Source organism: Eutrigla gurnardus, assembly GCF_963514095.1.
Source record: "Eutrigla gurnardus genome assembly, chromosome: 10".
NCBI classification, from domain to species: Eukaryota; Metazoa; Chordata; class Actinopteri; order Perciformes; family Triglidae; genus Eutrigla; species Eutrigla gurnardus.
This window is the reverse complement of record NC_139924.1, coordinates 5,894,959-5,910,984: the sequence shown is the minus strand read 5'-3', so window position 1 is coordinate 5,910,984 and position 16,026 is coordinate 5,894,959. Positions and strand designations below refer to the sequence as shown.

The window sequence follows — 16,026 nt, the reverse complement described above, 5'->3', positions numbered from 1 at the left end:
CAAATAAATCCAAATCCGAGCAGTTTGTTTTGATCTGCTGGAGCCCGGAGGTTCTCATCATCGCTGTCTGTTGTTGTGGCGTCTCCGTTGTGTTTCCCCCTGAAGCTCTGCTTTCCTTTGTGCTTCACATCTTCATCATCGACTCCTCACTACAACCATATCCACATCCTGTTGTACTAGTGTGGGTCGATAAGACGCCATCTGGAAATACCAGTTAGGAAAGGTTATGCTACCCTCTGGTAGACTTCATTTCAAGTCATGTGAAATTTTAATATTATATTTTAGTCCAAACAAGCCAGATTTTTTACACTCCCTTACATGCAGTATTTTGTGTGTATTTACGAGCCTACGCCAAAATGAGGAATGGTGTTGTCTATTGTGTTGGAGCCTTTTCTGCAGTATTATGGTCGGCATGCCTTCTTCTGCTGCAAAGGGTCATTAGTCCGGGGTAAAGCAAGGTGTTATCAGAAAGTCATACAGAATTCACAGAAAAGTGCTGATTTATGAACATCTTTCCTCAAATAGGCCTCTTACAGGTTTAGTATTTGATTCCTAAAGACAGACTGAAAACATGCACATATGCCCAGAGGCAAATTAAGTAATAGTCTGATGAAATGTATTGGCACCCAGTATAAAATGTGTTTCATTGAAAGTGAAAATGACTGAGGTAGGATCTGGTGTCAGTTTTTTCCAATAGTTGGGTATAATTACCGAGTGAGCAGCGGAGTGGTTGTTTATTTATTGATGCTCAGCCTGGGGTTGGAGCCCTGCGCTCAGAAAGAGGTTGAGTGGCCCTGAACTCAACTGGTAGTAAAAGATGTCTCTCTTGTCTTTTTATTTCTTTATTTATTTTTTCATCTCTGTCTGATGAGACAGCTGAGACATTTCACTCTCACACCTGAGGGGCAGATTGATCCGATCAGTATTCCTCCCTCCCTCCCTCCCTCCCTCCCTCCCTGTAGCCTATTTTGTGAACCAGAAAGAGAGGCCTGATCTGGTTTCTCTCCTACAGACCGGCTTATGTACGCCTGTCTCCCTAGTGGCCTAGACTCTGCCGGGGTCAGGTTGCTGTGAGCCAGCAACATTCAGTTCAGGTCACAGACGACAAAATAACTCAAACCTGCTACCTGCTTGCCCTCTGACAACGTTCCATATGTTCTATTATTTCAAATATTAGTGTTATACCGTTTCATGGAGTGGGACCAGTTAACTGTCTGGTCTACTCATACTGGGTTACAACCGCTCCACTGCAGCACCTGACCATACAAGCAGCTGGAGGCCTCAATTATCTGTAATTCTCTCCTTTGTGTGCAGTCTGCCTGTATTTGATGTCTGCTGCAGTGATTTCCTCTTTTTTGTTATCATGGTTTTTTCCAAGACCGCCCATCATCATTGGTTTGAACCCCTGACCCCTGACCTCTGGCTCAAGATGTTGGTTTTGTTCCTTCCTTGATTTATCTTTGCTGACAGACGTAATGAATATTTTAAAGGGAGGATATTGTAATCCCAGCAGAGACACGATCATTACAAGAGGAGTGATGCGTCCAGACAGATCTGATCTTCTCCATCCTCTCTGGAGCTCAAACATGACGTCGCTACATCATACACATACACGTTGCCATCAACTCTTATATTTTCAAGGTAGAGTTCCAAAGGTCTCCTTCCATCCGGGCTCTGATGCAGTGCGCATTTCATTTCCGACCCCTGCTTGGTTTTTCCTGAAACCGGACGCCGGGTGATGAATAAAACATCCTTTGTGTGCTGCTGGCTGATCACCGGAGCCCTTTCAGCTGTATAAGTGGTGAAAGGCGACATAATCTCCCCCAGAACAAGATCTGGACTGAGATTGAGGAGGAAGGCACACAGCGGGACAACTAAAAAGGCAGCTCCCGGAGCGGGATGTTAGACCCGCAGCAGCACGGAGACTCCCCGCCGGTGTTTGGGAAGCCCTGGTTCTGGCAGCGCAGCGGCGACGGCGGCGCCATGGAGAGGACGCGCAGCCTGGCGCACGTCATCATGGAGATGCGAGACGAAATCAAGAAGCTGGAGGCGGAGAACCGGGAGCTGCGGGGAGACTACGGCCAGCGGGCTCCGGGGGAAGCAAACCCGGTGGCTTCAGCAGCGGAGGAAAACCCGTACGTGAACCTGAGGCGGAATGCGTCCGCGCCGGACCTGGAGGGGCAATACAACGGTCAGAGGCAGCGGGTGGCTTTTATGAATATATAACATATATAGGCGACATCACATCACGTTCCTATAGCACACGAACAAGTGATCTGCTGGTGGAATAATGCATGTGTAATTATTATTTTAAAGGAGCACTACAGTACTTTAGCATCACACTTTCATTGAGTTGGAGTCTTCACGAGAAGAGTTCAAATCTAAGAGCCGAGATATCCTGATATTTTGTATTGGTCAACTGCTCTGGATCCTACAACTCCCATAATGCAACAAAATAGCCTCTTATTGACACATGAAGGGGGGGTTTAGCTCAGGAGGTAGAGCGTTTGGCTGGTAGAGGTAGAGCGGTAGAGCGTTTGGCTGGCACCCGCAAGATTGCCGGTTCGATCCCCGGCTCCTCCTAGCTGAGTGCCTGGTGTCCCTGAGCAAGACACCTCACCCTAATTGCTCCTGACGAGCTGGCTGTCGCCCTGCGTGGTTGACTCTGCCGTCTGTGTGTGAATGTGTGCGTGGATGGGTGAATGTCAGTCATTCCTGTAAAAGCGCTATATAAATGAGGCCATTTACCATTTTACATGAAATGCCCTCTTATCCACAGCAACAGTACAAGAATACCTTGGGTTTATGGAAAGTTATTCCAATTGTGTGAAAGATTAGACATCAGAAACGTTCCTTAGTGTTAAGAATGAATCCATTCCTAAAGGTCATGTTGTTTCCCAGAGAACGCTGTCATGACTGTCCGAAGGTACTCCATGAGCTCCAACCTGCCTGGTGTGACCATGACAGAGGGGAGGACCGGCCGGGCCCAGCCCAGTGACTCCGGGTGGGGAAGACTCCACGAGCAGATCCAGCATGGCGATGGTGTCTACGCTAACTCGGCCAGAGGAGATTTGGGAAAAGTTACCAACAGGCACTCGCTGCAGGAATATGTACACAAAAACAGGTAGATATGTCACGTATGCTTTCTCTAGGTCGCAGCTTTGTAGTCGAGCAACTTGTGATGTGCTTGACCTTTCAGGGCAAAGGTCAAAACTGTCACATTCCTTCTACCCGTGGACGACATTTACACCAACCGGCCCGTTCTGGTCAAACCCCAGGAGGGGCCTAAGATCAGCGAGCTGGCTCCCATAACGGAGACGGATTCCTGATGGAAGCAGACCTTTTAAGACTTGTGGCCCTTGAGACAAAAACGTGCACACATGAAATGAGCCTCGGAGCAGGTTAGCCTCTTTATCTAGGTCAGTGTGGATTGGGCTCTTAATGAGCGAGCCAGCAGACCGATTTGATCACACCTGACCACACAAACAGAAGACTCTGGTTACAGGTGTCGCTTTCATCCGGCCACCGAAATCCAGGGCCAGTTAGCCGCGATGTTACACGGGGGCCCCTCTGCGGCGAGGATCGGATGTCTGGACTCCTCTCCGGACCCGGGGTGTCGTTTCGGAGACCCACACCTGCAGGTGACGGCCCTTTTACGGACACTTGCGGTGGCTGACTCAGACTCAATCAGTTATTCATCGTTGTTTCTATCACCATGTAAGCTGGAATGGGTAGTCAAGGGGTCACATGTGTGTTTAAACATGTGACCTGCTTCTGGACAGTGTTTGAATGCAAGGCTCCTTTTAAATATGCCACTGTTTGATACACCAATATAAAAGGTGGTGTAAGGCACCTTTAACAGTCATTATAAGCTATTACATGACATATTATGCAGTGTTATTATTAGTAAATTATTTTTGCACATTTTAAGAGGCTCATTTTGTGTCCAGCAAATAAATTTCATTTTCAGAAGCTATCCAACCTCCAAATTAGGGTTGTCACTATATTCTCACTCACATTATTGTAGGCAAAATCATTTAGAATATGGATCGTCACAATATCTAAAAACAAAAAACAAAAAACAAATGATGCTATCAATGACATTTTTTTTAACATTGTTTATTGTGCATTTTTTCTGTTTTTTGAGAAAATTACTTACATTCAAAATACGAGTGCATTTTTAACATAAATATCACGGTTATCAATAGTGGGATTTCATGACACCCCTATTTTACTGTTTAACTGTGAGTGTAGTTTACCTCCAGCTCGCTAAATTCACCATGTTGCAAACAAATGAGAACCTTCTGTTCTCATCAGATTTGTTGGGAACCAATCACTGACGGAATGCATTTATTATTAATTATGTCAGATACATAGGCTTAATCAAACCATGTGTAATGTTTGATGTGTTGCATCCAAAGGTTCTGGAGGGAAACATTGACGATGCAGAGAATGGAGCTGGCTGATGTAATAGTGAGCATGAATGATGCAGCTACACAAAAGCTCTTTTGTCAGTGGCTGGTGTTCAGTAGCGATGTGTTAAACAGGCTGCATGGTGGTTGAATCATTTATAGTCAGTCAGCCAAGGGACCACAGAACCTGGTTCTGGTGTGTTTGCTTTGATTGCTGGTTTCCACGGCAGCAGTAATCAGCTGTTGTCCCTCTGTGTCCATATGTTTCCTTACTTATGTTTGGCCTCTGATTAGTCAATCAAGTCCTCGTTATCCAATTTAAAGTAAATCACTAGAATCAGGGGATTGAACAGGCCTGGACTGTGGAGTCTTGATGGGCAGCTCATCTGGCGGTCCAGGCCCAGTCTCCAGGTCTGAGAGAGCCATAATCTGCTGCTTGCTGTTACTTTCGAGAAAGTAAACGCCCTTCTCTGCCCTTCACCTTGATCTCCCCGAGCTTCTGGATGACAAAGCTTTCATTCTTCAAAGCCCTAGGAAATGTGGAGAGGGGAATTCAGAATGAGGAACTCACGGGGTTCTTGGTATACTTCAAAGTGTGTAAGAAGGCATGTGTTTTTAAAGCATGAATATGTTTAAACTGACAGTTGGGCTCAGGTGGAGCTTGTCAGTGGTGATTTAAGATAAAAGTAGAAATACCACATAAAAATACTAAATTATTAAATTATAAGTAAATTATTAGTAACACAAAATGTACTTGAACCACATTGATTGAACCACAGATCATAAATCTGACCTCGGGTTGCCGGGATGGCTCAGTGGTCCTGGATGAGTCCACAGTGGCCCCTGGGTTCAAATCCAGCCCTTTCTGCAATGTCACCCCATCTCTCTCCCCCTTTCACTCTCAATAAAAGGCAAAAATGGCCCCAAAAAATAAATCTGACCTCAGACCAGATCATGGCATTACATCTGTCAGCCAACAGCCAGCATCATAGTAGAGAAGCATGGTGCCACCACTTCCTCTCCACCTGAAATGATGGTGCATTCATTTCCTGCAAGAATCAGTTTTAATCTCACAGAATATGAAAAACAGGATTTAAAAACCAGACAGAACCGGCACATGAACAGGCCCTAGGAGATTGGTAGCTATGAGTTGCATCCAAATTCAAAGTGAATTCAAATAGATTTCCTCCGAGAATCTGCAGCGGTGTGATCATAGATCGAATGTTTGAAAAACACAAAGAATTATTCCCAGAACTGCCTCCAGACAACCTCTGGTTTCATTCCAGCAAGACAAAATGAACAAAAGCAGAAAGCAACACTATTTAATTTGTTTTAGTTTTAAAACCTACTGTATGATTTTAAATGTTAACACAAAATATGAATGCTTATTTATTTTACCTGCTGTTAGTCAGTGTTAGGCTACTCCTTTGTTTTTACTGTGAAGTAGACAGAGCAGGATACACTTAATAAACATAAATCTGCTTATATGGTGATGCATTTGTCACCAAAATAAAAGTGTACTGCAGTCATATGCAAAGGCAAATACTTTTATTTCTTAGAGAAGAACAAATAGGGCCCATGATTGTTGATTGTAACAAAATCCTACACATATTTGTAGAAATCATTACAAATATTCTGATCATAACACAACAAGAGGTTGTTTTAACCAAATACAGCGGTGCATTTTGGGTCATTCAGCACATAAGGCAAACTAAACATATGTATCAAACTATGTCATCACTGCAGATTCTTAACACTATCAATACTTGCTGCATCCACTGTATGTATATTTCTGAAGTGTGAGAATACTATCAACCAACCATGCAATGTTTTAGCACCAGGACAAACATTTTGGATTCTTTGTTTTACTCATTGAAATGCAGGTTGTTCATTACTGTAAAATGTGTTTCCATGGTCAGAAAACTACATGAAAAACTAACTAAAGAAATAACCTTTTCCATTGTTTCCCTCATTGGCTCTACAATTATGTAGCTCTGTTGTTGGTAAATGACTTAAACATTAAGCAAAGTCTAGTCATATGTTTTAGCATGCTCCATGAACAAAATGCAGTTTCCTTAATAAAGAATAAGTAAATCATTCAGAGCCCCTTCTTTCACTGAAACAGTAATTTGAAAGGAAGTCAGACAACAAATTGCACTTTGGGTGGACTGATTACAATCAGGTCTTTAAGATGTGTTAAACACTCCTACTACAGTAGAATTAAATATTTCCCCAGGGATCATAGGCATACGTTCATGAGACGGAGACTGTGTTGATCCTGAAATGTTGGCCAGAGGTAGGTAGCACCAATAAGATCAACCTAATGTGTTCATGGTGGCTTTCAGGTCTGTAATGAGGTCTGCAGAGCCCTCATGTCCCTCAGCAGCCTCAGGTTGCTCTTGCTCCTCTCTCCTGGGCGAACTTTGACTGCTGCAGCAGAGCGACCTCTAGTGGACACTGTGGTAGTCGCCCCCACCTCTTTCCCACTGTTGCGCCTGGAATTAGCTTTCTTTCTTAACTTCTTTACCTAGCAGAGATATGAGGAAAAGGTTTAGGAAAACAACATCTTAGTTTTACAATTGGTCTTTGTGTGAACTGGATTGTTTTTGTGGGAAAACCTACCTGTGTTTTGTGTTTGTAGAGCTTACTGATCTGCTCCCCTTTCCTCTCCATTTTCAGCAGCAGCCTCTCCTGCTCCCTCTGAAGTCCTTTTCTTTCCTGGTCAGAAACACTGACTTCCATCTGCCGCATCAACTCGCCCTGCTCCCTGCAACACGGGACAGAATAAAATCCATCACTTCTCTAAGCAAGGCATTCCTTACAGAGCTCACAAGAGACAACACTCACAAGCTCATGAGCTGCAGCTCCTCCTGTAGTGCTTGCAGCAGCTCCGATATCTCCTCCCCGCTAGCGGAGGAGGAGGAAGAAGAGGAGCCATCTGAATGTCTTGCGTTGTTAGAGAGGACGCGGCTGTTGCAGAGGTGTGGCTGGTGTCGCTTCAGGAGAGACAAAACTGACTGGACGTTTGCTCGGACTGAGTGGCTGCAGCCTGCCGACTGAAGGTTATGTAGAACAGGAGAAAGAGAGTCAGGGAGAGACAGTCTTAGGGTAGTGTAGCATTTTATTCCAATGCTAAATGGACAAATGATTAGGCGCCCGTTCTACCTTTCCAGCAACAAATGGTACATCTCCGAGGCTCAGTCGATAGTGTGGCTGTGTGTAGGATGACTGCTGGAGTGAAGCTTTCTGGAGGGAGAAACATAAGCAATTCAAGTCCACACGGAAATGTACATTTGGGAGTAATCCGGTTAGCAGTATTTTTTTCTGTCCAACTAACATCCAAAAATGATAAAAAAATGTTTTGAGGAATAAGAGCAGAGAATATTTTACTATCTTAAGAATCAGGTTATCCTAGTAAAAACTTTCCACCACTCTTGTGAAGGTTCTTACATTTGAATTGGACTTCTTCTCTTTGGACTGTCTGCTGGACAGGCACGGTGACACCGACTGCAGCAGTATCCTATTGGTCTCCAGACCTGTCTGGAGCTGAGGAACACACACAAACCAAAGTGAGAGTGTGGAAATTTAAAAATGTACATTAATATTAAGCATGTAGTGTGTAAAACAATAGACTAAGCTTCCTTTTAAGTAAAGGAAACATTGTTACCAGATTGGCCTTATCCTGGACCAGCTTTCTCTGGTGCTCCTCCTGCTGCATTTTCATCTCCAGCTCACGAATCTTCATCTGACAAAATAAGACATGCACAATCAGCATTATTGTGTTAATAATAACATCAGTGACTACCGAAAACGCAAGAAGTTAACAATGGTGTGTTTTTTCCTTCACAAATTGGGACTTAAGGCGTTCAGCATTCAAAACAAAAACAATTACTCTAACTGACATGTCAGTACTGAGTCCTTGTCTGTACCTCAGCGTTGTTTTGTGTGCGTGTCAGCCTACGATACTCCTGCTCCAGTCGCTCCAGCTTCTCCACCTGGGCATGCTCGGACCGTGTGTCAGACTGTTGATCAGCTGACTTTGTCGTCTCCATGGATACCTGAAAGTGTAGAGAACAATTCATACACTCATATGAGAAGCTTTAAATCAATCTCACAGGAGCAGGTGATTTTTGTAGCTCTATGGCCCTCTAGGTGAATACTCGGTGAACCTGCTGTTTGAGCAGGCTGGTCCCGTCTATACCTTGGCACTGCGTAACATCCTCCTCATGTGATCCAGCTGTCGCTCCAGCTTCACACAGCGTGACTCTGCAGCAGCAAGGTGGGTGATCAACACTGTGGAGAGAAATGAGACCCCTTAATATATTAGGAATCAGAGGAAAATAAATACGTTATCATACACCAACCTTGATTGCAGTCAGACTGGCCACGTATCTCCCCTTCTGTGTCCGTGCGATCCTTTAAGAGTCTCGGTGTGACTGTGTGTGATTTCTCTTTCCCCACGGTCTGCAGACTGTGTGCATGTTCTTTCTCCAACTCCAACCTCCTGATCTTCTCCTGGAGGTTCCTCAAGGCAGATAATATCTCTACACGTGCACAGACACGTGGATTAGATACAATAATTGGGGATACACTGGACATATTTAGGGCAAGATTACAGCCTTGGTGTAATAAGATATGATTTTTCAGTTTGGGTGTGAGAGAATAGGACGGTGGAACGAGAGGGAGGACAGAGTGAAAGAATGAATAGACGTCGGTGCAACTGAGACATCCAAGTAGTGTGGCATCATGTTGCACATGCTGTTACCATGGAGCTCTGAAACACCACAGTGGAAACTTAGAGAAAGAAACACACACACGGATGCATATATTACAATTACCTGCACTGCTGGTCTCTGGGAATGCCTTGATGGGCGATGATGGGCGACAAGAGTGATGTGTACGTGGTTGGGGTGTGTGATGCACAAGTGTAGCGATGAAGGGACGGTGAGGAGGATACTGTCTATAGGACGGGAGTGACGGGCTGTCAGACACTACTCCACTGGGTGCTGGTGGTGGACGGAGCTCCTGCAGAGAAACGGGGTTTCGATATACGAGTCATGGGAATATTGCAGTGATGGTTGCCACCTATCACAAATAGGATAACCGGCACACGTTGACCAAAAATTAAGTTAATATGAGCCCAAAACTTCAAATGTCACGAACTGCCCCAGGCGTAACATGATGTCAAAGAGCACAGTGAAACTTCAGAACAGCTACTTTCCGTGTAACTCCATCATTTGGACTGAGTTTTAGCAACTTCCTCTAGTTCGCTTTACCGTTTAGTCCAGCTAACTATATTTAGTTGACGTTAAAGCTAACGTTACCTTCTCCCGCGTAGCTTCATCACCGAGTGTTTTTGACAGCGTCTCCATTGAACTCCTATCCAGTCTGTCTCGCTTGTGTTGAACAAGTGAATATAATATACAAAATATGTTTAACCTGAAATTATAGCCAACCCTTTTTTAATTAGTTGCTGCCAGTGCTGCTAATATGTGTGTTGTGGAAAGAAAACATCGCTTGACAAGCGACCCAATACAGGGTTTGTGAGGGGTTTGAATGATATTTACACCAGCATGTCCCGTCAGATAAACACATACACGTTAACGTAACGTTGTGTTCGGGGCAGCTGGGCCGGCGCAACTTTAACACTAAAACAAACGTACACGAGCTGTTAAACGGAAGTGTAGTTTTTCTTCCGCGGTCTCTCTGCCGTTTCGAACGCGGCGATTCCAAAATAAAACTACAATAACTCTGAGCCATCCGCGAGAGGCGGGGAGAGGGTTTGCAAGACTTGCCGGGATTTTTCTGGCATTATTTACCATCTTAGACCCCAACAGGAGGTAAGTAGCAAGTAGTATTTTCCCCACGCTGTAGCCTGTGGTTCTAACTTATAGCACACACAACGTAATGTTTATCCAAGTTAACGTTACCAATAGATATGTAGGTTAAAGTTGCACACATCCGATAGCTAAACACAAGCTCAGTCCGTGTTAGCTATCGCGTTTATAACTTGAGAAAGTGAAAGCTAACTTAACTCACCATCCTCACAGTAACGTTGCTGTTAGCTACGCCTTTACTAACGGATCATTAGCTAGCTAGCTATCGCACATCTTAACGTAATGCGTTGTATTGTGTATTAGATATCATAAATATGTCTTTCTTTCAGGAACTCTTCACAAGAAGTATTCTCAAGAATTGCTCACGACTTTATCATTGTGACTTTCTATATCCATAAGCTCTTTTAATATTACCATGTGTTTTATACACATTAGTAGCCTACATTCATAATTTGATTATTATATTAGTGTGGTATTTTGGTAGCATGTTTGTCATACTATGTGTGTGTGTGTGTGTGTGTGTGTGTGTATGTGTGTGTATATATATATATATATATATATTTAAACAAGATGTCCAGGGTTAACGGTGGATGTATTTCTCCAGGGAATGCCCTTTTGCTGACCACCTGTCAGGAGTGAGATCTCATTTTTCCACATCATCATGTCCTCAGAGAACACCTTGTGAGTCTGTTTAAATCCCTGCAAAGCTTTTCTTTACCACCTGTGATTGTGCTGGTTGACATTTACCTCTAGATCATTTACAGTTATATATCTGGATGTAAAACAATCTGAGTGGTATTTTTTACGATTGTGTGCTGTCTCTTTTCCTCCAGGGATGATGAGGATACGTTCAAGATCCTGATTGCTACAGATATTCACCTCGGTTACCTCGAGAAGGATGCTATCCGTGGCAGTGACTCTTATAACACACTTGAAGAAATCCTGAAATGTGCCAAGACAAATCAGGTACATACAAGGCCATAGATGTGTATGTGGTTGACTCTGCATGTGCATCACTGTCTGCTTGAAAGGACATGAGAAAGTCTCTCTGTAAAAGCCCACTGCTTTCTGTTTGCTCATTTATTTGCTTGCAGGTAGATTTCATCCTGCTGGGAGGCGATTTGTTCCATGACAACAAGCCGTCACGCCGATGCCTCCACAACTGCATCACGATGCTACGACAATACTGCATGGGAGACACGCCAATACAATTCAGCATTCTCAGTGACCAAACTGTCAACTTCAATACCACCCAGTCAGTTCTGCTGTTTGTTTTGATCAAAACATTGTATTCTTGTTGTTACTTTAATGTTTTATTCATGTGTGATGTGATGTGCTGTAGGTTCCCCTGGGTTAACTATCAGGATGAAAACCTCAACATCTCTATTCCTGCATTCAGCATTCACGGTAATCATGACGACCCAACTGGGGTGAGTTGTGAGTCCAGCACAAAATAAATGATTAGACACAACATGAGATCTCAATATGCAAGTATGTGTTCTTGTATATATTTGTTTTAATGACACGGTTCCTTTATTTTCCTGAAGGCTGAAGGTTTGTGTGCGTTGGATCTGCTAAGTGCTTCCGGTCTTGTCAATCACTTTGGTCACTCCCACTCAGTGGAGAAGATAGAGATCAGTCCCATCCTCATGCAGAAAGGCAGCACTAAGCTGGCATTATTCGGTCTTGGTAAGAGTTTGTTTATTTGTTTCAAGGTGGGATGCAAAACCATCTTTGTCTGTGTTCTGCCAAGATGAATTCATGTTTTCATCTTAATTATATAAGATTAATTAATTATATATGGATGTGTGTGTAGGCTCTATCCCAGATGAGCGCTTGTACAGGATGTTTGTCAACAACCAGGTTACGATGCTTCGCCCCAAAGAAGATCAAGATGAGTGGTTCAACCTCTTCACCATCCACCAGAACAGGTGTGTGCATGTTTATGTTGAAAGTGGAGCAAAAAGTTTTACGATAGTCGCTGCTGGTAAGTGTAAAGTCTCATTTTTAAGAAGGTTAATAATAGGTTGACTTGCCAATGTTTGTTAGCTTGATGCATTGAGGTTTACTTTTTCTTGCATTATATCACAAAGTCAGGGATTTAAACCACCACATTCTCCCAACATTACTCTACACCTTCTGTTTTTTTTTTGAATTGTGGTCTTTTCTGTCGGTGTGTTTTGTCTAGGAGTAAACACGGACCTACTAACTACATCCCTGAGCAGTTCCTGGATGATTTTATCGACTTGGTGGTGTGGGGTCACGAGCATGAGTGTTTGATTGCACCCACCAGAAATGAACAGCAGCTCTTCTATGTAACGCAACCTGGCAGCTCTGTAGCCACCTCCCTGTCCCCTGGAGAAGCAACTAAGAAGTACATTATACACAGATACACACACAATGGATGGTAAACTCTATATTCTATATAGAAAGGTATTAAGTAGCCTTAACACTCTGTTTGTATGGATCTAGGCACATAGGGCTGCTGAAGGTGAAAGGTCGTAAGATGAACCTGCAAAAGATCCCCTTAAAGACGGTGCGTCAGTTCTTCATCCAAGATGTAGTGCTGGCTGACAACCAAGACTTCTTCACACCTGAAACACCGCATGTCACAAAGAAGGTGGAGGAGTTGTGCTATGCGAAGGTAACACTTAAAATCACCAACAAACATACAGAGCCAGCCTTACGTCCGTTGCTCCGTTGTCTTACTAATCTTTCCCCTCGCCTGTCTCTTTTTATCTGTCATTCTGAAGGTCACAGAGATGTTAGAAGAAGCTGAAAGAGAAAGACTTGGATGTCCGCTCACCCCAGAGAAACCTCTTATTCGCCTGAGGGTAAGATGGACACACAAAGCTTGTGCACACATCTTCCTGTTTGCACATTATTCAAATTGGTCATCGTCATCGCCTTCGCCAGGTGGACTACACTGGAGGCTTTGAGACGTTCAACGTTTCTCGATTCAGTCAGAAGTTTGTGGACCGCGTAGCCAACCCGAAAGACATCATTCACTTTCTCAGACGCCGTGAGCAGAAGGAGGACATCAAAGGTCAGACACTAAAAAATACACAGCTATGGATCTACGGTATACACCACTCACCGATGTGCAGCATTGTCTATTTGACATGTTTTAATCTCTGCACTTTTTAGATGAGGTCAATGTTGACTACGGCAAGCTATTCAAAACTACAGCAGTTGAGGGGCTGCGAGTGGAGGACCTGGTTAAACAGTACTTTGAGGCAACCGAACAGGTACTGCACACACAGATTTACATTCACACACTGGGTGGTAACACTTCTTTCCCTCCACTTAGTTCTACAGTGTATTCTTTGTTTTAAAAGTGTGTGTATGTCTTCTCAGACAGTGCAGCTGTCACTTCTGACCGAGCAGGGCATGGGGAAGGCCATTCAGGAGTTTGTAGACAAAGATGAAAAGGACGCCATTGAGGAGCTGATCACTTACCAGTTAGAGAAGACGCAGCGCCACCTCCAAGCCAGAGGAGTGACCACGGAGGAGGATATAAACGAGGAGGTAAGGGCTGGGCTTGCATTGGAGGTAGGGGCAGAGACATTTTTACAGACAGTTATTACAAGAGTGCATGGTTTTACATTTTCAGATCAAGCGATTCAGAGACTCCAAAAAGAACACGACTGAGGAAGAGAATGAAATCAAAGAAGTGAGTAACGATTAACCACAAGCCAAAAATGGTGTGGTCTGTTGTGTTTAACGGCGTGCACTGTACGTCTCTATTTCTCAGGCCATCAACAGAGCCAAAGCTCACCGTTTGGAGCGTGGCGATGCGCCTGTAGCCTCTGATATATCCAGTGAGATTGCGTTGGACTCTGATGAAGGCTCAGCCCCTCCCCCCACACGAGGCAGAGGGCGAGGAGGCAGGGGGCGGGGTGGCCGGGGAAGGGGCAGAGGTGAGTTACCGTAGTGAGTGAGTGAGAGTGAGAGTGAGAGAGAGAGAGAGAGAGAGAGAGAGAGAGAGAGAACGAACAAGTGAGCATTACAGGAGTGGCAAATATTTGTTCCAAAGCTTAATTGACAATGTAGGCTTGATACAGGGCAATGACTCAGAGCAAATACACCACTAAGTGCCTGAGTGGCTCTTTGAATGGCATATGACATTATATGTTCAATTACTTTTAATAGCAAAACAAAGGTCTATACATAAATCCTTGTTCTGAACTGTTCAACCCTCCATCCAGGTGCAACTCCCTCTGAACCAAAGCCAGCGGCTCGGGGCCGTTCCCAGAAATCCTCCGCAGCAACCCAAAGCAGAAACATTATGCAAGGTAGGAGAGTGTGACAGTATGTGTGTGATGATCTGTAGAGCCACAAGTTAACATTCTATATACAACACTAATATATACCAGACCAAGGCATCACTTTCAATATCTTCCATGACTTCTGTGTGTCTCCCCTCCTTCTTCTTTAAACCTCATTCTATCAGCATTTCAAGCTCCGTCCCAGAGGTCATCTCGGACTGCAGCCAGCACATCCTACGTAGAAGAAGTAAGTCAAGTGACGAGACACACACTTGCAGTATTTAAACTGTACCGATCTCCAAGTTTGCCTCACGCCATTATCAATCTCCAGGTGACCATTGATGATGACTCAGATGAAGATATACCGGTAATGAAAGCTACCCGACCTCCTCCAAGGTGTGTGTGTGTTCACGATGGGGTAGTCCAGTACATTTAGAAAAGAAAAACCTGCAGAGAGACACAGCTGGCCGATCTGCCTTGATCGTCTCTTTCCCTACCTTCATGTTTTAATCACATGTTTCACCCTGGCTCCTTCTCTCGCTCACCACAGACAAGCAGCATCATCGTCGTCGTCCTTCACCAAGTACAGCTCTCAGAGCCAGAGCCAGTCATCTAAAGGAGTTGCATTTGATGACAGTGATGATGATGAGGTAAAAAGAGATCAGAGAAAATGATGTAGATTGCTGGATGAGCACTGAGTTTGCTTTTGCCTTTGGTGAAAAGTGACACGTCCTTTTTTAAAGTGGGATTTCTATGTAACCAAGCAGTTTTCTGGTAATTAATATTGATAAGAATGCTGTTCTATATTTGCTTAACGTAACTATATTTGATTATGTTAACTTGGCGAATGCTTTAATCCTTTTTTCATGTATTTTTTTGATACAGGACCCATTCAAAGGCCCAAGCCGTCATTCACGGAGATAACAAAGTGCATCTGGAATGTAATGTTTGGTAATATTGTTGGGTTTCTAAAGATATCTGTAAATGCTCATTTATGCAGTGAGCTGCTGCATGTTGTTCTGAAGGACTTCAAAGTGCATGTTTGACTTTTCACAGCACATTAATGCAAGTTGATCAGCTCCTGCTTAGGGTAATACTGTCCAATCAGTCTGTTTTGGTGAAAGTGCTCGGCTAAAGGCTGTAGAGGGCCAAGGTGGAGATATACTTGTTGTACGTAGTCTGTAATTCACAGCCTCAATCTTTCTGCTACTGTTCAACACTGGTCAGAGTTGCCTTGTGTTATTGACCTTTGTGATATTCAGGAAGTTATAAATGTGTTTCATACATAATCAGCTGTCTCCTTGTTTTTGAATTATGTGTCTTGCGGCTGCTAACTCATGGAAATAGCCTTTGAAAGTGCTGATAGAGCAATACATTGTCGAATGCAGCAAGAAAAGAAGTCATTCTCACACCTCTTGGCCTTTCATCCTCTGCTGATTTCACTTCTCTCTAAAAAACTGAAGTGTCTAATAGAAATAGTTTTAGTGGTCCAAGCAATGAAGCTGGAGC

At 43.8% G+C, this 16,026-nt stretch overlaps 3 protein-coding genes across 8 annotated transcripts; 2 read left to right on the top strand and 1 right to left on the bottom strand.

The window, feature by feature from the left end:
• Positions 1-1,766: 1,766 nt before the first annotated feature.
• Positions 1,767-7,221, top strand: LOC311019618 (uncharacterized protein). Of its 5 annotated transcripts, none has more exons than XR_014597825.1 (4): positions 1,767-2,191; positions 2,902-3,124; positions 3,200-3,641; positions 7,095-7,193. XR_014597825.1 is itself a non-coding variant. In XM_084019186.1 (3 exons), the coding sequence occupies exons 1-3, from the start codon at positions 1,900-1,902 to the stop codon at positions 7,114-7,116; spliced, it is 540 nt and encodes a 179-aa protein (XP_083875312.1). In that variant the 5' UTR covers positions 1,767-1,899; the 3' UTR covers positions 7,117-7,221. The 5 variants fall into 5 exon arrangements, 3 of the variants coding, with proteins under 3 accessions (XP_083875312.1, XP_083875313.1, XP_083875311.1); XR_014597826.1 differs by lacking the exon at positions 7,095-7,193 and having other exon boundaries at positions 3,200-3,401; positions 3,506-4,419; XM_084019186.1 differs by lacking the exon at positions 3,200-3,641 and having other exon boundaries at positions 7,092-7,221.
• On the bottom strand, positions 4,431-9,935 carry cep57 (centrosomal protein 57). Its single transcript, XM_084019184.1, is given in 12 exon segments — positions 4,431-6,939; positions 7,035-7,179; positions 7,260-7,468; positions 7,578-7,658; positions 7,863-7,958; positions 8,080-8,157; positions 8,342-8,470; positions 8,582-8,608; positions 8,611-8,705; positions 8,777-8,956; positions 9,251-9,437; positions 9,737-9,935. Coding segments are annotated over 12 exon segments (1,461 nt in total). The 5' UTR covers positions 9,785-9,935; the 3' UTR covers positions 4,431-6,753.
• A 297-nt stretch (positions 9,936-10,232) lies between these two features.
• On the top strand, positions 10,233-15,803 carry mre11a (MRE11 homolog A, double strand break repair nuclease). 2 transcript variants are annotated; one of them, XM_084019460.1, is made up of 20 exons: positions 10,233-10,252; positions 10,854-10,930; positions 11,083-11,215; positions 11,344-11,504; positions 11,592-11,679; positions 11,797-11,938; positions 12,066-12,180; positions 12,438-12,623; positions 12,722-12,893; positions 13,003-13,083; positions 13,166-13,295; positions 13,397-13,497; positions 13,607-13,777; positions 13,863-13,922; positions 14,004-14,169; positions 14,458-14,544; positions 14,703-14,764; positions 14,849-14,913; positions 15,068-15,167; positions 15,403-15,803. In XM_084019460.1, exons 2-20 carry the CDS (start codon positions 10,911-10,913, stop codon positions 15,439-15,441), a joined length of 2,079 nt encoding a protein of 692 aa, XP_083875586.1. In that variant the 5' UTR covers positions 10,233-10,252; positions 10,854-10,910; the 3' UTR covers positions 15,442-15,803. The 2 variants fall into 2 exon arrangements, with proteins under 2 accessions (XP_083875586.1, XP_083875587.1); XM_084019461.1 differs by having other exon boundaries at positions 14,849-14,915; positions 15,073-15,167.
• Positions 15,804-16,026: the final 223 nt, after the last annotated feature.